Raw genomic sequence first — 27,177 nt, 5'->3', positions numbered from 1 at the left:
CCTGGCTGACCTACAGAAGCAGCTCACGCGGCACAAAGGTTCAGAGCAAGGGAGGCAGCTAAAATTAGACACGCTGCCAGGTTCAATTGAGAACTAGAAACTTGCGTATTCTAGTCCAACCCCCCACAATGCAGGAATCTTTTGCCCAATGTGGGGCTCGAACCCACGACCCTGGGATTAAGAGTCTCATGCGCATGATAGCCATCTTCGGATATCTAGAGGCTGCAGCTTTGCTGTTAGGCAGATTGTCGTGATTATCTCAGGGGGCAGATTTGGGGGCAGCAGTGACACCCTTACTGCTGCCCCCACTGAACCTCCTGACCACTCCTCATGGCTGGAGAACTCCCTGTATCACACCCCATATCATGTCATACCCCATACCCTGTCATGTTGTGTGGATGCCTGATGATCGTCTTCCAAAGCAAATACTCTACAGTATTCTGAACTTAAAAATGGAAAGCGTAATGCTGGTGGTCAACAAAAGAGGTTCAAAGACTCTCTCAAGGCAAATCTTAAAAAATGTAGTATAAACACTGACAATTGGGAAACACTGGCCTGCGAGCGCTCCAGTTGGAGAGAAGCCTTTACCAAAGGTGTCATGGGCTTCGAAGATGCTCGAACTCAGAACGAAAGGGAGAAATGTGCTAAGAGGAAGGAACGTTTGGCAAACCCTCACCATGGTCAACTCCCGCCCGGAAACCTACGACCCCACTGTGGAAGGTCTTGTGGATCCAGAATTGGCCCCCACAGTCACTTACGGACTCACTGTTAAGACCGTGTTCATGGAAGACCATCTTACTCGGCTACGAGTGATTGCCAAAGATGATGCTGGGAAAATGGGACTCAAAGGCAGTTAGGGCACCATCTTGTGAGTCACCACAATATATTGAGCCACCTGGGAAGGGCTATTACATGGGTCAAGGGTGGGAGAAAGGATCGTGAGCTTCCCCCTCTGCAACCAGTAGGTCGTTTTGACCAGTGGGGTTGCCCCCATGCCAGCCTCCCAATGCATTTGGGAAAGGGGTTGCCTGCAATCCACCCAAACCAGCGGGTTCAAATGACAAGAAATGGGATTTCGTCTGGAATTTAGGAGGAACTCCCTGGTGGTATTGGCTGTTTGACAGAGGAGCAGCCTGCAATGCAAGGGGCAGGACTCCTTGGAAGTGGGTTGGGACAAATGACCTTTGAGGTACCTTCCAAGTGCATGGTTCTAGCTTCCCATTGGGGTGGGGCATTTTTAAAAAATAAAATAAAGAAAACATGGATAAACAAATCAGGTTTGTTTTATTTTCTCATGTGATGCTCATCCATTTTCCACATTTCATTCACATTTACATGCTTGACTAAAAACAAACAATTAAAAAAAGCTAATTTTTTTTTACAAAATATAAAAAGGCAGGGGGAACCCACACATTTGGAAAGACAGCCTCCTTGCTGCTTAAACCAGACACATTTTATACAGCGGTGCAAATGAGATTTGATTGTTCTTTTCCATCAACCATTTCCCCCTGGAAAGCTACAATTCGCTTGGTGGGGGGGGGGGGCAGGGAACAGAGATATACAATATTGCTGCCTTTCCCTCCTCAAGTAAAAGGGGTGACATATTGTCTCCGTGGTAAACACATAATCTGTTGAGCAAAATTGGATTATATTAAAAGTTCAAGTAAGCTGCGACATTCAAATGACGTGTAAACGTCGTCATGCGTGTGGAAGTGTGTGTGACCTTGTCTATGCGCACGAAACACTTGTGGAACTCCCTGGAACACCGGACAGGTTTGTCCATAAGCGAAGCTTCTCATTCAAGAAGCAAATGCCCCGTCCCCTTGGGAGCAAATGCTTCGCCCTCACGACTTGAGTGCAAGGGGCTCTGAAGGAATTCCAGTTTGCGATGTGCAGAAGACACTCCCTGTAATGCAATATTCGCCACAGGAAGTTGCTTATCTGCACTGCTGTGGCCGATTCCGCCCCCCCGCCCCCCCCCCCCGGTTACAAAGATGCACAGGTATTTGCGCTGTCAATATATGCAAACAGCATGGAAGGGAATCGGAGGGTGAGAGATGTCTGGTTTAGTAGGACTTGAGAAAACAGACGCTTCTCCGATGGTCCCCTGGGTCTTGGATGGCTTATTCTAAAAGTCCAGGTCATCTTGATCAATCGCCTCTGAGCTCGCCTCCTTTTTAGGGACTGAGCCGCTTCCACCTTTGCTCTTTTCAGTTTTGGGTTTCTTCTTTGCCTGAGGGGATGCTCGGTCTTCTTCTCCCTCTTCCTCTTCCTCTTCTTCTTCCTCCTCCTCCTGTTCACTATCTGGGTACATCTTTGTAGGTTTGGCCTCTGCGTCGCCTTCTGCCTCTCCATCCTCACCACCATCACCCTCCAATTCCTTACAGTCTTCGTCTTCTTCTTCGCCATTCCCCTCCTCAGACCCTTTCTGGGATTGCTGGGAACAATTCCCCATAGAAGAGAAGGCGGACCTTTTTCTCTGGGTCTCTGCCCCTTCGGTGGCTCCTTCTTCCGTTTCTCTGGGGTCTTCACTGCCACCATCCTGCCCAGGTTCATTGCCCTCGTCTGCCTCTGCTTCCTCGCCGTTCGCCTCTGCTTCATTTTCTCCTGCTTCTTCTACTTCTGCCGTTTCATACTCTGCCTCTGGCTTGGCATCGTCCTCATCCTCTTCTGCACCGTCTGCCGGAGGCTGTTCCTCTTCTTCTGCTGGTGCCTCAGAGACCTCGCCATCATCGTTTTCTGCACATTCAGGTTCATTTCCTTGGTTATCTTCTTCAACTGCCTCTGGATCAGCTGCCGTTTTAGGTTCCTCTGCAGCTGCTTCTTCTTCGTCTACTGCCTCTTCTTCCTCATTCATTTCCCCCTCTCCTTCACTTTTGGCTCCCACTTCCTCATCTTCTTCCATTGCAACCACCGTTTCCCCCTCTTGTTCCTCTGCTTCCACTTCCTCTCCCCCTTCTTCCTCTTCCCTCTCCCTTCCCTCTCCCTCCTTTTCTTCTGCTTCTGCTTCTTCTCCTTCCCCCTCCTTTTCTTCTGCTTCCTCCTCCCCCTTTTCTTCTACTTCCTCCCCCTTTTCTTCTTCTGCTTCCTTTTCTTCATCTACTTCTTCTTCCTCCTCCCCCTTTTCTTCTACTTTCTCTTCATTTTCTTCTACTTCCTCCCCCTTTTCTTCTTCTGCTTCCTCCTCCCCCTTTTCTTCATCTACTTCCTCTTCCTCCTCCTCCCCCTTTTCTTCTACTTCCTCCTCATTTTCTTCTACTTCCTCCCCCTTTTCTTCTTCTGCTTCCTCCTCCTTTACTTCCTCTACTTCTGCTTCCTCCTCCCCTTTTTCTTCTACTTCCTCACCCTTTTCTTCTTCTACTTCTTCCTCCTCCTCTCCCTTTTCTTCTATTGCCTCCCCGTTTTCTTCTGCTGCTTCCTCCTCCTTTTCTTCATCTACTTCCTCTTCCTCCCCCTTTTCTTCTACTTCCTCCTCATTTTCTTCTACTTCCTCTCCCTTTTCTTCTTCTGCTTCCCCCTCGCCCTTTTCTTCTACTTCCTCCTCTCCCTCTTCTCCTTCCTCCATTGCTTCCTCTTGTGCTTCACCATATACTTCTTCGTTCACAGTTTCCTCCCCCTCGGCTTCCTCACAGTTCTGGTTTTCTGATGCTTCTTCCTCCCCATCTGCTGGGGCTTCAGCTGCTTCACCTTCGGTCACTTCCTGCTCTACTTCTTCCTCATCAGCCAACACTTCCTGCTCTGCCTCAGCTTCAGTGGCCTCCCCTTCTGCTTCCTCTTCTGCGATGTCCTCTTCTGCCTTGCCTCTCTGCATCCTCAGGATTTGCTGTAGGTCAAAGGCCTTCACAATGGGGGCATTGGCTGCCACCACCGGCCCTCGAGACCTCAGGGCTTTGGCCTCCATCTTCTTCTGGAAGCAGGCATCACAAGGGCAGTACTCCTCTTCCCCAGGGGGGTCACTTATGTCGTCTCTAATGGTCGTACTGAAAAAATCCAATTCCTCATCTAATTCCCTTGTCTCGCGCGGCTTGCTGCGGTCATTGTAGAGGGACATTTTGTGAATGCTCTGCAAACGGCGCCTTCGGTTTTCCACTTGCAGGATGGAAGAATCACGGCGCAGCTCCTCATCCGGAGGCCTCGGGACCCTCCTGCCCGCCCTGCTTCTGATTTTCCCTAACTCTTTCTCGATGCTCTTTTGGATCCTCCGGCTCACTTCCTCTTTCAGCTGTGCAATCATCAAGTCCAACTCCTCACTATTTGGCAAGTTCCACTTCACCTTGAAATCATTCATGGCGCTGACATAGTGAGCCATGAATTCCTTCTCGATCTTTTTCAAAAGCTTTAGCACCCAAACCGGGTCGGGGTCGATAGATTTCTGTGGGGTGATGAGGGAAGCTTTTGCTGTGGGTTGGCGGGAAACTATGTTGCTGGTTACTGTGTCAGCTTCTGACTCATCCACCAGCTGATTTTCGACACTCGCTTGGGGTTCTCTCTTATTTGTGTTTGGGTCGGGTTCAGCTTGACTGTTGCTTGGCTCTTCAGCATTCTCTTGATTATTGCTTGGCTCTTCAGCTGCTTCATCACCATTCTCTTGGTTGTCGCTTGGCTCTTCAGCCGCTTCAACATTCTCTTGATCATCGCTTGGCTCTTCAGCCACTTCAACATTTTCTTGATCGTCACTTGGCTCTTCAGCAACTTCAACATTCTCTTGATCATCGCTTGGCTCTTCAGCCACTTCATCACCATTCTCTTGATCATCGCTTGGCTCTTCAGCCACTTCAACATTCTCTTGATTATCGCTTGGCTCTTCAGCCACTTCATCACCATTCTCTTGATTGTTGCTTGGCTCTTCATCAGCTTCATCAGCGTTCTCTTGACTGGGACTCTCTTCTACTTCCTTGATAGTGGGGTCCTCTTGGGTCTGCTCAACAGAGTCTACACCAGCATTATCAGTTTCTGCCTGTTCCACCTCGACATCCTCCATTTCTTCTTCTCCAACAACTTCTTTATCTTCCTCCTCCTCCTCACCAACATCGCTGCCCTGGTTCTCATTGGTTTCTGTCACCTCCTCTCCTCCAGTAGAGGCTGCCTTTTCATCTCCTTCAGATTTTAAGCAAGGCTGGGAATGCTCCTCTTCCTCTTCCTCACTACAGCCTCCCTCTTGTTCTGCCTCCTCTTTCTCCTCTTCTTTGGTGGGCTTGGATCCGTTCGTTTTCTCTGGCGACAAGGCACAGTCTCGGGCACCAGCAACACTCCCCTCTCCTGAGCCTCCATCGCCACTGCTCACATCCACCCCAGAAGAGGACAAGGGTGTGAAGTCACCATCTTTATGGTCCTTGAAAGTGGAGGGCACTTTTTCAGGGGCTTCTCCTTGGAGGCCTGAGCTCGTGCCACCTTTCTCTGACGTGCACCCAAACCAGAGAGCCTGGAAAATGTTCAAGAGCTCAGTGTACCTTGGCCTGTTCAGGCATTTGCTGGACTTGCTTGAGGGGTCCAGCTCTTCGTCAAGGATCTGCAGGCTAGCCAGGCACGTGATCAGAATGTTTGCCGAGTTGCTGAGCTTTCTGCCCATCGTAGGGGAGACTTCAGGCAAGCTGTGTGAACGGTCCAACTTGGCTTCTTGCTTGGAAGCCAGCAGCGCCTTCATGATCTGCACAGAGGTCTGGATGGTGCTGGGCAAGTCCTTTTTGTGGTTGTTCTGGCTGGAGATGACAGAGTGGTTGCATTCTGCTTGGCCTGCCTTAGCCTCTTCTGAAACCGCTTTGGAAGCTGCCTCATCAATGAGATCCTCGTCGGCTCCCTCCTCAATGGCCCCCTCAACGCCCCCCTCCTCAGCTGCCTCCTTGGCTGCCACTTCTTCTTCTTCTTCCTCCTCCTCCTCCTCTTTCTTTCCTTCCAACTCCTCTCCCAACGATTCCTGGTTGTTTGAGCAACTGGGCATTTCAGCATCCAGTTCTGTGCCGTCTCCGTCATCCTGCATCTCGCATTTCATCAGCAGAGTCTTCGAGGGAATCTTCCTCAACCACTCGTGCACAACTTCTTCTGGAGAGGCATTGGGAAGAGAAGAAGGGATGACATCCTCATCGCCTTCCACCTCGGCCTCTCCTTGGCAGGATCCTGCCTCGTCATTCAGCGCTTCAGAAGGATCCCCCGGCCTGTTCTCCGCCTCCATTTCACTGGGCTGCGAATGGGCTGCTTCCTCTTCCCCTTTGCTTGCAGCTGGCTCTGACTCAGCGGTGCTGGCATTGTTAGGTTTCTTCTTCAGCACAGCAGACCGACTTTTTTTGTCGCTTGGCCTCCCTTTCGGGGGAGCTGGGCAGTGCAAACTGTACATGGACGCAGACTCTGATGCCAAAGCTTGGCTAGAGTGTTCTGTGTTGGCATGGAGGCTGCTTTTCTTCCTCCTCGGCTTCGAGGACTGCGCCATGCTCGACTGCGAGCCAGCATGCTCGCTCCTGCCTGACGCCTCTGTCTCTGCGCATTTACTCTCCGAACGGGAAGACACAATCGACTGGATGCTCCCAAGGCCATTGTTTCTCACTGCCACCCTGCAGCCGCATTTGGAGCATGTGGATTCGAGCACGCTCCCCGGCCTTGATGGTCCGTCAGTTCCATTTTCCCCGTTGGAATTGGAGAAGCTGGAGCCAGGAGATGATTCCTTGCTGGAGGAATCCGGCTGGCCGCCCTTCTTGGTGCTCTTGGAGGACTGGCTGCAATGCCTGGAAGAGCTGCTTGCACTCTCCACCTTGTTGGCGGGAGGTGCCGCCGCTTCGCTTAAGGACGACACGTTGGAACGAGGAGAGCTTGAGTCGTGAGATGCATGGCACCCGCCCTCTCTTCCCTCCATCTCTGGGGAGCTTTTGGAGTAGCAAGAGGCCCTGCTGCTCGACCGTGCATCTTCTGCACGCAGAGACCTTTTTGTCCTCTTTTTCTTGATGGTGGACACCCTGGAGACTTTGGCGCCTGCCTCTCGGTGACTGCGGCTGTGCTTGCTCCTCCTGGAGCAAGAGGAAGCCGCTGCGCTGCACACCTGCGTTTCATTGCTGTCTCCTCTCTGGCTATTCCCATCGCAAGCTTTGGAATGGAAGGACCGTTCTGTGGAGCAGCTCCCACACTGGCTGACTTCATCCCTGACCGATTGGTTGGAGGCCACATTTTCCAAGGCGGAATGAACTTCGCTGGTTTCCTCTTGTTCCTTGTCCGCCTCTTCCTCCACGGAGAATGAAGAGATTGGCTGAGCATCTTCTGAAGGCTCATCCGGGTTGCCTCTTGTCTCAGGTGTGGTACACTGAACGGATTGGCTGCAGGGGCTCTTCGGAGAGGACGGGCAGCTGGCCTCTTCCAATTCAACCTCTTCCCTCGCCTCGATGCTACGGGAGGAGATGGTCCTCACCACGCTGCTGCTCTCCTCGCACACTTTGATCTGGCTTTCTGTGGAACAGCAAGATGATTTTGACCTGCTGCTCCCTGCCCTGCTGCCGTTGCCCTCCATTCCTTCTGCAGTCGCTGTGGCACTGTCCTCATTTTGGGCATTGGCTAAGCAAGCTGCGGAATCCATTTCCACGGGTGACCCCCTTTTGCTCGTGTTGCTCTGGCCATGTTGACAACGGCATTTTTTGACCGCACGGTATTCTACCCTGTTCTCTACAGTCTCCGAGTAACATGAGGATTCCCGTACGACATGCTTGGAATATTCTTCTCCGCTGGACGAGGTATGGCTGCTCTCGACGGAGGCCGTCTTTTTGCGGACGACCCTACGGTGGGACGATGTGCTCGAGCAAGAAGAGTGGGTGTACCAGGTGTTCTTGACCCATGGCTCCTCTTTCTGGGAAGCATGCATAGGGTTCTTCCAAATGTCATAGTCTTTGCACGGCTTGCCACAATTGCGGCAACATGCCTCCTCATTTTCGGACACGTCAAGGTTCGAGATGTAGGAATCGGCATCGCAGGGATATAATGAGTCGTCCACTTCTGAGCTCGCCTCCGGGTTCTCTTTCTCTGTGGGGTCTGTTCCATTGTCTTCGTCTATGCCCATCTCTTCACAGGGTATCTTGCCTCTCAGACTGGACTTCTTGATATGTGTGGACCACTGGAGCGTCTCATCGTTGAGCAGGCGGAAGCGGACTTTCATCTCAACGGACAGGCTGCCATCTTTGTTCACGTGCACCCTCTTCTCGATGTCATCGTTGACCAAGGAATGAACCAGGTTGCCCGCTTTGGAGTGTGGGCAGTGGCTCAAGCAGGGGGCGCAATTCTCTGGCGATGTTGCAAGGCCGTTTGGATAGGATTTTTCCGACGACAAAGAGAATCTCGTGGAGCGATTGCTCAAGGCCGACCGGGGGTGAATCACACTCTTCTTGGCTTTGAGTCCAAAGTTCACTGGAGTTTGCAGGAGATGGGGGTGTTGAGGAAACACAAAAAGGAAAAATATAAGGAATTATGCCAACCATACAGCGGTACTTAAGATAGTAAACTGCGAGCTCAGTGATATTATTATTATTACTACTACTACTACTATTACCTGCCCTTTGCCATAAAGTCCCAAGGTGGCTTACAACATCAAAACATCAAAAACAATTTAAAACAACCCACAGCATTAATATAAGGTGGGTCCTAAAAACATATGCCTCAGGTGTTAAAAGCCAAGGTACAGAGGTTGCTGCTGCTGCTGCTGTTTTATGACCTGTCTGACACTTAAGAATCTGCAACATCTTCAAAGCCCTATGGCTGTTTGCAAAGGGCTTTTAAGGCAGCCCCTCCCCTCCGGACACAAGAGCCTCAAATGGGAGCAGGGGGAGGCCCTTTGCAAAAGTGCTCTTTGGAACTGCCAGTCCTTTCAACATCACTCAAGCGACATTTAGAGGAGGATGCAAAATCAATTTTTAATGCAGCCTCCCCACTTTAAACATTCCCCCAAGTTCCCATCTGAGCTACAGAATTGCTGTAAAGAAAATTGTTATGTATTGGTTTAATTTGTGTACACGAGTTTCTCTGCTAGTCCTGTAACTACCTTTCCCACTCCAGGGCGATTCAAATGAGTGCGGTGACAGTTGCTATTGGTTAACTTGTTAGCACAATTTGGATCCTCACTCTGATAGGGTCCCGCCAAAATCTAAATGTATCCTTTCCCCAACCCCTGCTCCTGAGAGTATGAAAGGAGCTCACCCTTTCCCTCCAGTCAGTCAAGATTCCTACTGCAATAAAGAAGACTGTTCTTGTTATACTTGACTCCTAGGTGTTCCTTGCTAGTATGCTGAATCACTATTCTGAGATGACTTCACGAAGAGCTGAAATCGCACTCACGACATAACAAAAATAATAATTCTTTAGCTGTGATCCCTGCATTGCAGGGGTTTGGACTAAATGTCCCTTTGGGCCCCTTCCAACCCTGAAATTATCTGATTCATTATACCAGCATTTAAACAAATGAAATTAATTTCAGTCAGGATAAGTTAAATGGAACCTCCATGGTCAGGGGCAGTGTACCCTTGGCTTCTAGATGCTGGAATATAACCAAGTGTTTCCCAAGGCACCTGAGTGGCTGCTGTCTGCAGTCTGAATACAGACCTACATGGATCCTCATTCTGATCCAGGAAGGCCATCCAGATTAGGTCACTTCACCCCTGAGACCTTTGGATGGGGTGGGTGACCAACACGTTTTCCAGAAAAAGAACGAACTGCTTCCAAACCACCAACCCAAATCCAGCCCCCTGCCCTCTTTCTTACTTTCGTGGTTTTCGCCAACGTTGCCTCTGCTGTTGGACTGTGAAGGCAGGCCGGGCAGCTTTTCCGAGGAGGGCTTCCTGGGGTTTTCCACCACGATGGGCTTGAAGGGCTCTCTCCCCACACAGACGAGGACATTGGGGCAGTGCAGCAGAGCTTGCATGTTGTCAATCTGGAGGGGAGGCATGCACAGCAGACGTCAAAACTGGACTTATCTTACACATCACTTGGGAAGACAGGCGAACTAATACCAGTGTACTGGAAGAAGCAAAGATCACCAGGAGTCGAAGCAATGATTCTTCAACATCAACTTTGTTGGACTGGTCATGTTGTGCGGATGCCTGATGATCGTCTTCCAAAGCAACTGCTCTATTCTGAACTTAAAAATGGAAAGCGTAATGCTGGTGGACAACAAAAGAGGTTCAATGACACTCTCAATGCAAATCTTAAAAAATGTAGTATAAACACCGACAACTGGGAAACACTGGCCTGCGAGCGCTCCAATTGGAGAACACCCTTTACCAAAGGTGTCATGTGCTTTGACACTCGAACTCAGGACGCAAGGGAGAAACGTGCTAAGAGGAAGGCACGCTTGGCAAATCCACACTGTGATCAACTCCCGCTCGGAAACCAATGTCCCCACTGTGGAAGGATGTGTGGATCCAGAATTGGCCTCCACAGTCACTTACAGACTCATTGTTAAAACCGTGTTCATGGAAGACAATCTTACTTTGCTATGAGTGAACGCCGAAGAAGAAGAAGATCCAGTTGTACCAGAGGCTTGCAACTTACACAGGTTTTATTTGTGCAATCATAGCATTATGAACTTCGTGTGTGTGTGTGTGTGTGTGTGTGTGTGTGTGTGTGTGTGTCTATCTGCTAGGAAACTAAGGAAGCTTAAGCTTCAGGACCCCTAACCTTGGAGGGCCCCCAGAACCAACTTTAGTCCACATTGCTTAAACATTTTGGGTCTAATAGACCCAATTTGCATTGCATGACTCAGATTGATTTGTTGTTGTTGTTGTTGATGTTGTTGTTGTTGTTAATATTTCAAAGATCCCAAAGTCTGAGAGTCAGTACCACAGATGTTGTGCAGGTGTGGTGGAACAACCCCATGGAAGCAGATAACAGTGGTTACCCAGACCTTGTTGCTGGTTGCAAAGGGCCCCCCATGAAAGTTCAAGCTTCAGGGCCCCCAAAATGTAGGTCGGCCACTGACTTGGCTGAAATTAAAATTAAAATTGGGTGTGGGAGAGAAGGGGGAAACCATTGCAAGGGGCCGTTCAACATCTTGGAAGAGGTTCCAGAGACTATGTGAATGTCTCTCAGAGCCCGGAAAGCAAGGCAGAAAGCTTTAAAAGCTCTTTCCATTCCAGGTTTCCCCACCACGGGAAGAGTTTTTAAGCCCTCTGCCTTGCCTTCCGGGCTTTGGAAAGGTGGCACATGGGTTCGGAAGGCGTTCGTGAGATCTGGCAAGATTTTGTGCCTGCTCCGGAAGGCAAGATCGCTTGCGCAGGGCAGTAGGGCATGTAGAATTTTTCAACATTCAACTTCCGAAAAATGAGGGGGTGCTAAAAATTTGCAACGTGACTTGGGAATCCGAAAGGTATTTCAGTTAAATTAATGCTTGGTAAGTAAAAATGTGTGCAAAATTGCATAGAAATGATTGCCAAGCAGTTTCTGTTTGTTTGTTTGTTTGTTTGTTTGTTTGTTTGTCATTACCTGACATTTTCAGAAGGAAAAATTAAAATTCTTTGGAACTATGAAAGTAGTTTATGTGCTGCTTCATCAAACGTGGACTTGCCAAGCTACTGTCACAAAAATAGTAGCAGGTTATAATTCCTCACATTCCGGAACATATTTGGCCCAGTAGCAGATGGGAAGCCCAAGCCTCACAAAGGAACCCCAACAAGGAGCCTGAAGTTCCTTCGGTCACAGTCCCAAAACCACGGGTCTTCTGCTATAATGTTGCCCAGCATAACTGAGAACTGCCTTCCCCACCCACCTTGTTCTCAGGCTAATCATAGAATCATAGAAGTGTGGAAATGGAAGGGATGACAAGCCCAGCCCCCTGATATGGGGCTCAAATCTACAACCCTGAGATTAAGAGTCTCATGCTCTACTGACTGAGCTATCCCACTTGGGATAACTCCAAGGGGGGTTAAATTCCCAAACATCACAGAGAAATGAAAGGATTACAGTGGTACCTTGGTTCTCAGATGCCTTGGTATTCAAACAACTTGGAACCCAAACACTGCAAACCCGGAAGTAAGTGTTCCGGTTTGCGAACATTTTCCGGAAGCCAAATATGCTCCGTTTTGAGTGCCACGCCTCCATCTTAAGTGTTACACTTCCGATTGGAGTGTTACACTTCCGATTTGAGTGCCACACTTCTGTTTTGAGTGTTACGCTGAGATCGGTCTGTTTTTGCTATTTATTTTGCGTTTTTGTTCTTGCGGCTCTTTTTTGTTTTCTTTTTGTGACTGCGTGGAACCCAGTTCAGCTATTGATTGATTGATTGTGTGACTGCAGTACATTGTTTATTGCTTTCATTTTATGGATCAATGGTCTTGTTAGATAGTAAAGTTCATGTAAAATTGCTGTTTTAGGGGTTTTTTTTTAAAAGTCTGGAACAGATTAATCTGTTTTGCATTACTTTCTATGGGAAAGCGCACTTTGGTTTTGGAACGCTTTGGTTTTGGAACGGACTTCCGGAACGGATTAAGTTTGAGAACCAAGGTACCACTGTGGTTCCGATTCCTGTATAGACCCTTGGTATCCCTCCCAACTCTACAATTCTTTGTTTCTCTGATTCTATTATTAGCTTCCTTACAGTCCCAGTCCAATTCCCCTCCTATTTTAGAGGCTTTTATGGGTTGGTTATTGAAGATCTCTCCTTGCCCCATATCATACGTTCTATGGGTGATGTACATCGCTGGGTTAAACAACTCCCAAAGCGCAAGACATGCATGATATGATATAACAAGTACAGGAATCCAGAACCCAAAGATAGGAACATGAGAGCAAATCAACCTGCCAAAGAATCGATTCGCAAAATTGCGAGACAACTCCTTCATAAGGGATAAAAGATATCAAAAAAAACTAAGATCATGGCCACTGGTCCCATCACCTCCTGGCAAATAGAAGGGGAAGAAATGGAGGCAGCGAGAGTTCCATGATCACTGCAGATGGTGACAGCAGTCACGAAATTAAAAGACGCCTGCTTCTTGGGAGAAAAGCAATGACAAACCTAGACAGCATCTTAAAAAGCAGAGACATCACCTTGCCGACAAAGGTCCGTATAGTTAAAGCTTTGGTTTTCCCAGCAGTGATGTATGGAAGTGAGAGCTGGACCATAAAGAAGGCTGGTCGCCGAAGAATGGATGCTTTTGAATTATGGTGCTGGCGGAGATTCTTGAGAGTCCCATGGACTGCAAGAAGATCAAACCTATCCATTCTGAAGGAAATCAGCCCTAAGTGCTCACTGGAAGGACAGATCCTGAAGCTGAGGCTCCAATACTTTGGCCACCTCATGAGAAGAGAAGACTCCCTGGAAAAGACCCTGATGTTGGGAAAGATGGAGGGCACAAGGAGAAGGGGACAACAGAGGATGAGATGGTTGGACAGTGTTCTCGAAGCTACGAACATGAGTTTGACCAAACTGCAGGAGGCAGTGGAAGACAGGAGTGCCTGGCATGCTCTGGTCCATGGGGTCATGAAGTCGGACACAACTAAACGACTAAACCAGGCATCCCCAAACTTCAGCCCTCCAGATGTTTTGGACTACAATTCCCATCTTCCCCGACCACTGGTCCTGTTAGCTAGGGATTATGGGAGTTGTAGGCCAAAACATATGGAGGGCCGCAGTTTGGGGATGCCTGGACTAAACAACAACAACAACCGCCATAAAACAAAGCCCAGGAACATTAATCGAAAATTACATTAAAAGTCACGAGATAGTATTTTTACAAGTTAATCCATGCAGGGTCAGAAGCAAAAGAGAGCCAGTTTAGTGTTAGTGGTTAAGGAGTGTCTGACTAGGACCTGGGAAGCTGGGGTTCAAATCCCCATTTGGCCATGAAACTGACTGGGGGGGGGATTTAGGCTCAATTATTGCCTCTCGGCCCCAACCTCCCTCAGAGTTATTGTGGGGATTAAATGAAAAGGGTGGGATACAAATGCAATGAAATCAATCAATCAGTCAATCATAAGTTGGCGGAACAATGAATGTAAATGTTATCTCTGTGCCATAGCTTGCTCTCTGCACATTCCCTGGCTACCCAGACAAGGAAGAAGTACTAAAAAATACAGTTGTACCTCGGTCAAAATAGTGTGGCCTTTAACCTTCTGATGTTTGCCACCTTGGGTTCCTTTGGGAGGGAGGACGGGATACAAATTTAATGAATAAATTAAAAAGTGGCCTAAGAAATGGATGAACGGATAAATAAATAAAGAAAGAAAGAAAGAAAGAAAGGCAAGATTATGTACAAATAATTGCATAATAATATTACACGTTCAAATAACATTGCACATTTAAATCCCTGAAACCTGCCCTGGAATCTTCTGGAGAAAGGTGTGGAAGTAAAATGATGATGATGATGATGATGATGATACTATTAAGGGGGGTAGGAAATCGCCATTTAATTCAGAAACTTTGGGGAGAATGTAAGCTGAAATTTCGAGTAGCTAACAGTTGCAGGGAGAAGGTCAGGCAGGAGAAAGCTCAGAATGAGTAGAAATAATCATGGGTGAAAGGATTTTTGTTGGGGGGGGGGCAGGCCTTTTGATAATATAAATCAATGTATTCATATTGATTTTTATTGATTAGGAGGGCAGCTGGCTGCCACCCCCTCCCCCTTGCCTACACCCATGGAAAGAATTAAAAAAGGTTTCTTCGGCTATGGCCGAAGCAAGAGGAAGAACAATCAAATGGTTTTCTGGGTGGAGAAGACAGAGAGAATGCAGAACTGGTCGACACCTCCTTTGTCTCTGTCTTCACCCAAAAGGGCCACAATGCCCAACCCGGTGATAACAGAATAAATGATGTAAGGAGGGAGCTGTAGCCCAAGATAGGAAAAGAGGTGTTAAAGGAACACTTAGAGCTACTTTGAATGAATTCAAATCTCCAGGGCCTGATGAGCGGCATCTAAGATTAGGAAAGGAGCTTGTGGATATAATCTCAGACAATCTTATAGACAATCTTGGAGGGTTCTTGGAGAACAGGTTAGGTCCCTGCAGAATGGAGGCAGGTAAATATTGTTCTGCACCTAGGCAGGAAGAACCTGGTGCACAAATATAAGGTGGGGGACACCTGATTTGCCAGTAGTGCATGTGCAAAGGATCTAGAGGTCCTAGTAGACCACAAGCTTAACATGAGTCAACAGTGTGGTGTAGCTGGGGAAAAAGTGATATTCTAGGCTGCATCAACAGAGGTCTAGTGTCCAGATCAGGCACCCCCAAACTACGGCCCTCCAGATATTTTGGCCTACAACTCCCATGATCCCTAGCTAACAGGACCAGTGGTCAGGGAAGATGGGAATTGTAGTCCAAAACATCTGGAGGGGCGAAGTTTGGGGATGCCTGGTCCAGATCAAGGTACTGCTCTATTCTGCCTTGGTTAGACCACACCTGGAATAATGTGTTCAGTTCTGGGCACTGCAAGTTAAGAAGGATATAGACAATAATTCTATGATAAGCAGGAACATGTACAAATGAGGGCAACCAAGATGATCAAGGCTATGGAAACCAAGCCTTATGAGTTGAGGGAGCTGCTACTTTGAGTAGGAAACAAATTAATGGATTTGAATTACAAGAAAGGAGATTCTGACTCAACATCAGGGAGAAATAGATGACTCTTGGGGTCCCTTCCATCTCTACAATTCTAAGGGTCAATTCTGTGACCCACTGAGATGTACTACTCAACCGAGCAAAGAGATAAACGGGTGGGGCCCCCGTCTTCCCTATTTCACAAGCACCAGAAAGGAACATTCCAAGATTCTGTGACTGTTGGGATTGCGAGGGAAACAGCTCTTGTGGGGTGAGCTCAGGAGAGGAGTTTGTGAGCTGGACGAAGGAGAAGGGAAGAGGAGGTGAGTTCAAAAGCAGAAGGTAAATGTCAATATAAGCCGTGCTCGTGTGAACACATTGACAAGCCCCTCGTAGGGGAAGGTGTGGCGTTCCAGATGTTGCTGGCCTCCATCTCCCATCACCCAGCACAGACCGCGATAAAGGCAGTTGTTTTCTAGTACCATCTGGAGAACCTCTGATCCCCCCATCTCCATACATCTTTGGGGTCCTATTGTGTTCTCAGCAAAGGGGAGGAGATAAAATGAGAAGCAAACAAGAAGGTACGCTCTCATTAAAGGACCAAATACACACAGAGCCCCTTGTCAAATGTAGGAATATGAAGAGGAGGCATGGAAGATCAGGATTGTATCCACTAGTTTAGCCACTGACCTCCATGTCTTCCGGGTCCCATATATGCCAGGCAGGGCTGGCCCAAGAAATTTTGGCACCTGAAGCGAATCACAAAATGGCAGCTCTCTCCATACCTGCCAAGTTGCTGTCGGAGAAATAAGGGACCGGGCAGAAGTAGCAGACCGGAAGTAGCGCTGCCGCCATTTTGGAACTGGGCGGAGCATGCTCAGAAGTGACTTTTGATGCTGCTTTGCCCAGTTCCAAAATGGCCGCCGCGCCAGAAGTCGCACTGCAGCCATTTTGGAACTGGGCAGAGCAGCATCAAGTCGCTTCTGAGCAAGCTCCGCCCAGTTCCAAAATGGCCGCCGTGCCAGAATAAACCGGGGGGAAACAAAAAAATCCATTTTTTTCCAGCTAGGAACAGTTGGAAAAACGGGGATTTCCCAGGGAATACGGGAGACTTGGCAGCTATGAGCTCTCTCCCCACCAGGAAAGAAGGGGTGAGTGAAGATCTACATTAGGAACATGGGGGAATAAAGATCTAAATCAGGATCTGCTGCCCCGTGAATCTTGCCGCCTGAGGCAGTTGCCTCAACTCATGGGTGGGCTGGCCTTGACGCCAGGTCTTTTGTTCTGACACAAACTGATTTAAGAGCCAGTATGGTGTGAAAGATGGACTTAGGCCACATTCACACCATTTCATTTTGTTTCACTTTTAATTTGTATATCACCTCTCTTATATTACTATGCACAAGGCAATTCACAAGCTGAAAAAGCAGCAAAATATAAAATGTCACGCATCTTATAGCAATCCGATCCAATACGAATAAATCATAATAAAAATATGACTTAAAGTAAACAACTTTGATCAAATAAAGTAATATTCAATAATCCATTAAAACATACCCAATAAAATTAACATACAACACATCAACAAATAATTAAACAGAAATTCACTCTCAACCATTACAATATATCGTTATTAGATTATAAAAAAAACAACCACATAATTACAAAAAAAAAAATCCCAATGCATTTTTAAAAAACCATGTAAAAAGACTGAATTGAACAAGAAGGTTACATAGCTTATAAATACAGGTAGGTAGCAGTGTTGGTCTGAGTCGAAGCAAAATAAAAAAATTCCTTCAGTAGCACCTTAAAGACCAACTAAGTTTTTATTTTGGTACGAGCTTTCATGTGCATGCACACTTCTTCAGATTTCGTGCATGCACACGAAAGCTCATACCAAAATAAAAACTTAGTTGGTCTTTAAGGTGCTACTGAAGGATTTTTTTTATATAGCTTATAAAATTATCTTAAAAAGAAAAAGATTAAGCACATTTAAAGCATTATGATACCACTTCAAATAGTCATGGCTTCTCACAAAGAATTCTGGGAGCTGTAGTTTCTTAAGGTTTCTGAGAAATGCTAGGAGTCCCCCATTCCCTTCACGGAGGGGTTTAACACTCAACACCTCTTCACAGGGAGGGAAATAGGAGAATGATTCTCAGCAGTACCCTTAACAAACTACAACTCCCAGAATTCTTTGGGAGAAGCCATGAATGTTTAAAGTGGTATCACAGCACTTTAAAGGCAAGGTGTGAATATGGCCTCAGAGTGGGGAGACCTGGATTCAGATTCTCACTTCGGTCTACTCTAAAGCTTGCTGAGTGACTATGAGCTACTCATGCTCTCTTTTGGCCTAATCCAGTGGTTTTCAACCCATGTGCTGTGGCACCCTGGGGTGCCCTGAATGATGGTCAGGGGTACCGCAGTCAACACCGGCCTCTGTCCTTCTCTCCCTCCTCTGATGTCCTCTCGCGTTTCTGTCTCCCAAAGGCTTGCACAGCTGTTTGTTGCAGCAGCCCTGGCTACAAGCTCTGCAGGCTAAGGGTGCCCCTGGGGCTGGCCAGGGGGTGCTGGGTGCCAGGAACAGAGGCAGCCTCGGAGTAAGCAAGCAAGCAGAAAGAATGCAGTTGGTCAAGGGAGCCGTGGACTCAAAAGGGTTGAAAACCTCTGGCCTTAATCTATATAATAATAATAATAATAATAATAATAATAATAATAATAATAATGCGATAAAACATCAAACAAAGTTGCTTTAGGGACAAAATTGGGGAGGGGGAGAACCCTTAAGGAAGAGAACAGCACAAGAAAATTCAATTGCTCACATTTATCCAAAATCCAGTTCAAACTATTCAGTTTAATTAGTTCAACAAAATGGATGGACTTGATCCAGTGATACCGGCTTTTCAAAGTCTGGTGGCCATTTGCACTTCCAGCACCTCCCTGCCACCCTGCTGCCTCTTAGCACCCCCCACCGGTCATCCCACTGCCCCCCCCAGGAGGCACTACCACCTACTCTGAGAACCACTGGTTGATCAGCTCAGCTTCTGCCTGGTTCTAAGAGAGAAGCCACCAAGCTTCCTTGGGCTGCTTGGGGTTCCCATCATGCTGCAATTTGCGCCCTGCACTTTTGGGTGTGTAGAGCAGTGTTTCCCAACCTTGTGCCTCCAGATGTTTTGGGACTACAACTCCCATCATCCCTAGCTAGCAAGACCAGTGGTCAGGAATGATGGGAATTGTAGACCGAAAACAGCTGGAGGCACAAGGTTGGGAAACACTAGTGTAGAGTACACACGGTTTGGACCGAAGCAGCCAAGTCAGGCTGCTCTTCTACGAAGTGTTCTGCGGCACAAAGACTCACCCTCTTCCCGTCCAACGTGTACAGCTTCTTCACCGTGAACTGCATGATCTCCGAAATCTCGTCCAAGAGAGTCTTGAAGCTCCGCGCGTTCCTGCGATTGAGGATTATCGGCCTCCTGGTGGCCACATCCCCGTTCTTAACCAGAGTGACTTTCTTGGGTATCCGCGGACTCTGCTGGGCAAAAGCGGTCGAGTGGTCCTCGCGCTTGATGTCTTGGGCTGCTCTCCGCAACGTGCTGGCCGGCTGGCCGACCTTCTGAGGAACAGCTCTCCGGCCGGCAGGACCAATGCTGATGGGCGTGACATATTTCTTATCGGAGCACAGGTAACACCCTCCGTCCTCCAGCTGGTCCAGGGTGCTGATGCAGTGTAACCCCCGCGGCGTCGTGATGGTCCTCACCCCGAAAGGCAGGGGGACCCTGTGGGAGAGGTCGTCCATCAGGGCGTTGAAGCTCTTGAAGCTGCGCTGGTTGATGGCCATCTTGACCCCTCCAAACTGAGGGTCCCCGCTCTTGTAAAATGTTATCTTCTTGGCAGGGGGGACCTGGGTGAAGGCATTGGTCCGAGCCACGGGGGGGAGGGGTTGTTCATAGTTGTAGGGGCTGGCGGCGGAGAGGGGGTCAGTGGGCTCCTGCGTCATCCTGACGAATGCTTAGAGGTAACTGCAAGGCGAGAACAAGAGGTGTCTATGAATCGTATGGTTTATATTTGATAAAACACACACACATGGGTCTATTAGTGCCAGGAGCGAGGCAGCAGTAAATCTCGCTGTGCAAAGAGGAGTTAACTCTTTATTTCCAAGAACACCATCTGCACAGACCAGGCAGAGTGACAGGCCTAATGAGCACAGCAGCTCATCCCCACTAGGTCTTGCCCCATAGATCAGTTGCCAAGACTGAAAGTCCCCGTCACCCCAAAGCCATTTAAGTCCCCTTCTCTCCAGGGTTTCCCCCCAAGCAATCAGAGACTGTGCCTGCATGAAGCCAACCTCTCCTCTGCCCCCTTTATACCTCTACTGGTTCCAGGAGCTTGTTGCAGCAGGAGGGGAAGAAACCTGTGATTTTGTACCAGCCTGACTCATTTCTGCCTCTTGGCACCCCTCCTCCCCTGCTTTAGCTTCTGCCTCTGACACTGGACTTCTCTCTGCTACAGACTCTCCCAGCTCACTAAGCCCTGTTTGCTCTTCAGCTTCCAACACCTCTTCTTCCCTGTCCTTTTTCCTCTGGCCACTCGTTGTCATCCCCCCACCACTCCCTGGACTCTGAGCTTCCTTCCCTTGGGGGCTCCCCATTTGGGTACGGAGTTAAGTGGCCTGGGGAGAGTTCTTAGGACCAGAGGGAGAGACATGGAGGGCCGTATTTGGGCCCTGAGATCCCTCCACGCATGTCCTCATGCAACCAGTTACTTTCTTGCCAAGTTAGGCAGAACACCTGCTGTAAGAGTTTCCGGAGTGGCTGATTGACAACTCTCCCAGTGGAGGGTAAAAGGTAATAATAATAATAATAATAATAATAATAATAATAATAGCAATAATTTATTATTTATACCCCGCCCATCTGGCTGGGTTTCCCCAGCCACTCTGGGCGGCTTCCAACAGAAGTATTAAAAAACAATAATCTATTAACCATTAAAAGCCTCCCTAAACAGGGCTGCCTTCAGATGTCCTCTAAAAGTCTGTTTTTCTCTTTGACATCTGATGGGAGGGCGTTCCACAGGGCGGGTGCCACTACCGAGAAGGCCCTCTGCCTGCTTCCCTGTAACTTGGCTTCTCGCAGCGAGGGAACCGCCAGAAGGTCCTCGGTGCTGGACGTCAGTGTCCGGGCAGAATGATGGGGGTGGAGACGCTCCTTCAGGTATACAGGTAAAGGTAAAGGACCCCTGGGTGGTTAATGCTGGATGCTGAAACCGACCGGAGGCTAATGCTGAAAAAAAGTTTGTGCCCATTTTCACAGAACTTTCTTTGCAAAAACAAGCACATCCATTGCACTAGAAAACATGGATAGGTTTAAGGGTGCTGTCTAGCCTTTTGGGTGTTTGTCGAAAACCAGGAAGCTGTTCTTTACAATAATAATTAAAAATGGAAAGCGTAATGCTGGTGGTCAACAAAAGAGGTTCAAAGACTCTCTCAAGGCAAATCTTTAAAAATGTAGTATAAAAACCGAACTCAGTACGAAAGGGAGAAATGTGCTAAGGGCTAAACCCTAAACGGCCTCGGTCCGGTATACCTGAAGGAGCGTCTCCACCCCCATCGTTCTGCCCGGACACTGAGGTCCAGCTCCGAGGGCCTTCTGGCGGTTCCCTCGCTACGAGAAGCCAAGTTACAGGGAACCAGGCAGAGGGCCTTCTCGGTAGTGGCACCCACCCTGTGGAACGCCCTCCCACCAGAGGTCAAAAAGAACAACAATTACCAGACCTTTAGAAGGTATCTCAAGGCACCCCTGTTTAGGGAAGCTTTTAATGTTTGATGGATTTCTGTATTTTAGTGTTTTGTTGGAAGCCGCCCAGAGTGGCTGGGGGAACCCGGCCAGATGGGCGGGGTATAAATAATAAATTATTATTATTATTATTATTATTATTATTATTATTATTATAATTATAGGAAGGCATGTTTGGCAAACCCTCACCGTGATCAACTCCCACCCAGAAACCTATGTCCCCACTGTGGAAGGACGTTTGGATCCAGAATTGGTCTCCACAGTCACTTACGGACTCACTCTTAAGACCATGTTCATGGAAGACAATCTTACTCAGCTATGAGTGATCGCGTGATATAATAATAATAATAATAATAATAATAATAATAATAATAATAATAAATTGTGCCCCAACACTCTGAGCAGCTTCCAGCATATACAGAAACATAATAAAACATCAAACATTGAAAACTTCCCTATTCAGGGCTGCCTTCAGATGTCTTCTAAAGGTTGTATTTTTAACTTATCTCCTTGAAATCTGATGGGAGGGTGTTCCACAGGGTGGGCGCCACTACCGAGAAGGCCCTCTGTCTGGTTCCCACAGCTTCTCCCCCTTCCCCCAGAACCAAGATGGGTTGGCGCATCAGGAAACGCTTTGCATCTCACAACTATGTGTGTGTTTGGGGGTAGGTCAAATAAGGTCTGGGTGGGATAAGAGGAGGAAAAGCCACGTCAAGGATTCCGGGGTTTGGGGGTGGGTGGGTGACATAACAGGGGCCACAAACCAAAAGCAAGACAGGCAGGCAAGTATACAACTCTGGATCACAAGCAGGGCAAATATACGTGCCTGTACTTACACGAGTTGGCTTCATGCTTTTTTTGGTAGTCCGCAGTGCCTTGTTCCTTTCCGGTGCCCAGTGAAGGGACCAGCGGTTAAGTAAAATGTCCGCAGGCCCTTACGCAAGGCTGGGCTTCAAGACCAGGGCCACGGGCACCTGCTCTGCACTGCCGCTCGCCCTGCCCTCGAAATAACTGAGCATGCAGCTCCCAGGGTTAATCGGGACATTGCTGCTAACATTAGACAGCAAAGCCATGTAATCGCTTCGGGAAGGTATTCAAAGCCACCTTCAACTTTGGAGGCAGCTGACACTGCTGGTGCTCTCTCTCTCTCCCCCCCCCCACCCATACCCACACCCCTTGCTCTGATGCAGAATCAAAGAATCATAGAATTGCGGAGTTGGAAGGGACCTCCAAGGGTCATCCAGTCCAACCCCCTGCCACGCAGGAGTCACAGCTAAAGAATCCGTGACAGATGGCCTTCCAACCTCTGCTTAAAAACTGCCAATGAGGGGAGTCTGTTCCACGGTTGAACAGTCTTACTGTCGGAAAGTCTTTCCTGATTTTAGTCATAGAGTTGGAAGGGACACCCAAAGTCATCTAGTCCAACCCCCCCGCCCTGCAATGCAGGAATGATGTGGGACAATGATGTCTGGTAGGAAGGAGAAGATTGGGAAGAGGTAACAGGGCTTAGAGACCTGGGAGAGTCTGTGGCAGAGAGAAGTCCAGAATCAGAGGCAGAAGCTAAAGCAGGAGAGCGGGAGGAGGGAGGCCAAGAATCATAAAGTTGTAGAGTTGGAAGGGAACCCAAGGGTCATCTAGGCCAACCCACTGCAATGCAGGAATCTCAGCTAAAGCATCATTGACAGATGGCCATCCAGCCTCTGTTTAAAAACCTCCAAGGAAGGAGAGTCAGGCAGAGGTGAGTCAGGCTGGGGACGAGCCAAGGTTGTCTTCCCCTCCTGCTGCAATAAGCTCTCCAGCCCTATCTCCCAGAACCAGAAGAGGGCTGAAATGAGTGGAGCAGTTACAAGCTGCATGCAGGCACAGTCTCTGCATGAGAAAAGCCTTGGAGAGGAGGGGACTTAGACGGCTGTGGGGAGGTAGGGACTTCCTTGTCTTGGCAACTGATTTCATGCAGTAAGACCCATGGGGAATGGGCTGCTGTACTCATAAAGACCTGATGCTCAGCCAAGTCTGTGAAGATCATGTTTTTGCTAATAAAGAGTTAACTCCAACTTTCAACGGAGTGATTTACAGTCGTGCCTTGGATCTCGAATGCCTTGGCTCCCAATCAAAACCCGGAAGTGAGTGTTCTAGTTTTCAAATGGTTTTTGGAAGCTGAATGTCCGACAGGACTTCCACAGCTTCCAATTGGCTGCAGAAGCTTCCTGCAGCCAATTGGAAGCTGCACATTGGTTTTCAAATGTTTTGGAAGTAAAACGGACTTCTGGAACGGATTCCGTTCGACTTCCAAGGTATGACTGTACTGCCAGCTCGCTCTTTGACATTGAACTAGTTATTATACACTCTATCGTCCAACCAGGAAAGGAAAAGACCTTATCAGTGTTTGAGGGAACAGGCCAGCTAGGCCTGGATGACTGCATTCAGCCCCTGATTTATTTGATTTGATTTATTTGATTTCTATTCCGCTTTTAATTCATATGAATCCCAAAGCGTCTTACAAACAATAAATAGCAATGGTAGGATAGCTCATAAGAGAACACCACAAATACAGCACAAATCGTACGGAATAATTAACAAACTGTAAGAGAAACAATTGCAATCTATGAAACACTGTTAATGAAGCAGCAACTAAAAAAAAGCGAAACATCACAATTAAAGCAAAAGTAATATTATATGATTAAAAATATGGCATTTTTAATCTATAAAACAATACAGTGTTACCTCGCAAGACGAATGCCTCGCGCAATGAAAAACTCGCTAGACGAAAGCGTCTAGCGGTTCTTTGTTGCCTCGCAAGACAAAGCTTTCTATGGTCGCGTCTTGCAAGACGAATTTTTTTTGCCGGGTTTTTTTTTTTTGCCGTCTGCCGTTTGTTTCCGCAAGACGAAAATTCCGTAAGACGGCACGACCCGCGGAACAAATTATTTTCGTCTTGCGAGGTATCAACAACATTAGCAGAATAGCAGCCAAAAGATAAACCAAGCACTGTTAAGTTTATGCACATAGTCTCCACACCCTGTGACTCATAATCTTTCACTCTGTTCAGCTAACAACAACAACAACAACAACAACAACAACAGTACCCTGCCCTTATGACTGCGTAAAAAACACATACACATAAAGCCAATAGCAGCAGCATCTCCCTTCCGAAGCTTCCTTGGGCAGGAGGTGGGATGGCACAGGTCCAAACCAACCACCACCTGATGGCAAACAGGGTTTCTCTCCCCTCCCAGGTCTTCCTCTGGAAACTGCTCCCCTATGAAGGCTCCTAGGGCTGGAGGTGGGGGCAAGGCCACCACATAACCTCCCTCCCTTCTCCTGGGGCCTGAGGTTCTCGGCCCCCTCAGTCCATACGGACCGGCAGCCGCTCTCTGGAATTTCAAACTGAGGATCTCTCCAAGCCATACCCAGAGATGCCAAGGGTTGAAGCAAAGCTTGACCCTCTATCACTGAGCTACAGACCTCCCCTGTCAACGGATGCTCCTGGGGAAAACTCTGATGCAGATACGGTATTTAGTTTCTGGGCCCAATTAATCCAAGGCCCTTCTTGGTTTGCCTCTTCCATGAGAGGTCCAGAGGGTGGCAACACAAGAAGCCGGCCTTTTCTGTGGTGGCTCCCAGCTTTTGCGACGCTCTTCCTAGGGAGACTCACCTGGTGCCTTCATTGCATATCATTAGGTGTCTTGTCTGACTGTTTTCTGTAGGCCTTTGGCTAATTAAACAATCTACAGTGGTACCTCTACTTACGAATTTAATGGGTTCCGAACACACATTTGTAAGTTGAATTCCCATAGGAATGCATTGGGAGAAAAAATTTGTAAGTCGAAGCAACCCTATCTAAAAATTCGTAAGTAGAAAAAATCCTATCTAAACCAAGATGGCGGATGGAGCTCCATTTGTAAGTAGAAAAATTCGTAAGTAGAGTTATTTGTAAGTAGAGGTACCACTGTACGACCTTTTAAACTGGGGGTGTGTGGAGAAGGGAGGGTTATTGCTTTGTTATTGTTATATATTTCTGCATTTTTATATTCTGTGCGGCCTAGGACCCTCGTACCTAAGGGGCCGCCTCTCCTGGTATGCCCCGCGGAGGACCTTAAGGTCCATAAATAACAACACTTTGGAAGTCCCAAGCCCCAGGGAGGTTAGATTGGCCTCAACCAGGGCCAGGGCCTTTTCAGCTCTGGCCCCGGCCTGGTGGAACGCTATGTCACATGAGACTAGGGCCCTGCGGGATTGGACATCTTTCCGCAGGGCCTGCAAGACGGAGCTGTTCCGCCTGGCCTTTGGGCTGGACTCAGTCTCCCCCCCCCATTTATTTATTTTTGATGGAACCCCTTATATGGGATTTGTATATAAATTTTCCCTCGGCTCTTTTTGCTGGCCCATGTAGGACCAGCATGGATAGTTGGCCCTGGTGAATATTTGACGTTTTCTCCCCTTATGGCTTTGATAGGTTACCACTAAAAGGAGGCTGCAGTTTAAGCTTCATTTTAAACTGTATTATAACTTATATTTTAATCAACTGTTTGGTTTTTTTGTTTGATTTGGTTTTGTTTTTAATGCTTTTACTGTATTTATATTTGGTGTTGGGACCCAGGTGGCGCTGTGGGTTAAACCACAGAGTCTAGGGCTTGCTTATCAGAAGGTCGGCAGTTCGAATCCCCGCGACGGGGTGAGCTCCCGTTGCTCGGTCCCAGCTCCTGCCCACCTAGCAGTTCGAAAGCACGTCAAAGTGCAAGTAGATAAATAGGGACTGCTCCGGCGGGAAGGTAAACGGCGTTTCCGTGCGCTGCTCTGGTTTGCCAGAAGCAGCTTTGCCATGCTGGCCACATGACCCAGAAGCTGTCTGCGGACAAACGCTGGCTCCCTCGGCCTATAGAGTGAGATGAGCGCCGCAACCCCAGAGTCAGACACGACTGGACCTGATGGTCGGGGGCCCCTTTACCTTTATTTTACCAAAGTGCCAATTTCCAAAGGGAACCAGGGAACCAAAACACAGCCACCCTTTAAAATGTGTACTTACATGAATTTTGTAGCACGGTTATCCAGCTAAGTCAGGTGTCCAAAATCCAGAGGTATTTATAACCGACTTGGATGAAGGTATTGAGGAGATGCTCATCACATTTTCAGGTGACACCAAACTGGGAGGGGTAGCCGAGAACGCTGGAACAAAATCGGGATTCAAGATGAACCTTAACAGACTGGAGAACTGGGCTGAAACTAACAGAATGTATTTAAATAGTGACAACTGTAAGGTTCTGCACTAACTAGATGGGGACAGTGGCGGAGGAAAGGGGTGCGGGCCACCCCGGGTGTCCTCACTGGGGGGGGGGGGGTGTTTGACAAAATGACAAAAATATGAGTTGTTGTTTTTTAAGGGCTCACAGAACTTTTTTACAGTGGTACCTCTGGTTACAAATGCTTCAGCTTACGAGCTTCGCTAACCAGGAAGTAGCTGCTCCTGGTTGCGGACTTTTTGCCCCAGGACATACCTGCCAAGTCCCTGCCTGAGAAATAAGGGACTGGACCGGAAGTAGCAGACCGGAAGTAGCGCTGCCGCCATTTTGGAACTGGGCGGAGCATGCTCAGAAGCGACTTTTGATGCTGCTCTGCCCTGTTTCAAAATGGTCGCCGTGCCAGAAGTCGCGCTGCAGCCATTTTGGAACTGGGCAGAGCAGCATCAAAAGTCGCTTCTGAGCATGCTCCGCCCAGTTCCAAAATGGCTGCCGCGCCAGAATAAACCTGGGAAAAACAAAAAAATCCGTTTTTTCGGCTGGGAAGAGCTGGAAAAATGGGGGTTTCCTGGGGAATACGGGAGACTTGGCAGCTATGCCCCAGGATGCGAATAGGAATTGCGCGCCAGAGGCAGGCGCGCAGCGGGAGGCCGCATTATCAA

General features: G+C 48.2%; 1 protein-coding gene across 1 annotated transcript; it reads right to left on the bottom strand.

The window, feature by feature from the left end:
* Positions 1-1,302: 1,302 nt before the first annotated feature.
* On the bottom strand, positions 1,303-26,436 carry RP1L1 (RP1 like 1). The gene is made up of 4 exons (XM_088666939.1): positions 26,305-26,436; positions 18,845-19,505; positions 9,724-9,892; positions 1,303-8,376 (listed from the first exon to the last, which is right to left on the bottom strand). The coding sequence occupies exons 2-4, from the start codon at positions 19,481-19,483 to the stop codon at positions 2,129-2,131; spliced, it is 7,056 nt and encodes a 2,351-aa protein (XP_088523065.1). The 5' UTR covers positions 19,484-19,505; positions 26,305-26,436; the 3' UTR covers positions 1,303-2,128.
* Between the last annotated feature and the right edge of the window lie 741 nt (positions 26,437-27,177).

This window comes from Zootoca vivipara, chromosome 3 (genome assembly GCF_965207765.1).
Source record: "Zootoca vivipara chromosome 3, rZooViv2.hap1.1, whole genome shotgun sequence".
NCBI lineage: Eukaryota > Metazoa > Chordata > Lepidosauria > Squamata > Lacertidae > Zootoca > Zootoca vivipara.
This window is presented reverse-complemented; position numbering and strand designations above follow the sequence as displayed.

Excerpts from the sequence above, each read along its gene's own strand:
- RP1L1 (XM_088666939.1), bottom strand. The coding sequence starts at position 19,483 with ATGACGCAGGAGCCCACTGACCCCCTCTCCGCCGCCAGCCCCTACAAC. Across the intron at positions 9,893-18,844 it reads ACACGTTGGACGGGAAGAGG|ATTGACAACATGCAAGCTCT; the intron begins GTGAGTCTTTGT and ends CCTCCCCTCCAG. Across the intron at positions 8,377-9,723 it reads CGTTGGCGAAAACCACGAAA|TGAACTTTGGACTCAAAGCC; the intron begins GTAAGAAAGAGG and ends TGCAAACTCCAG.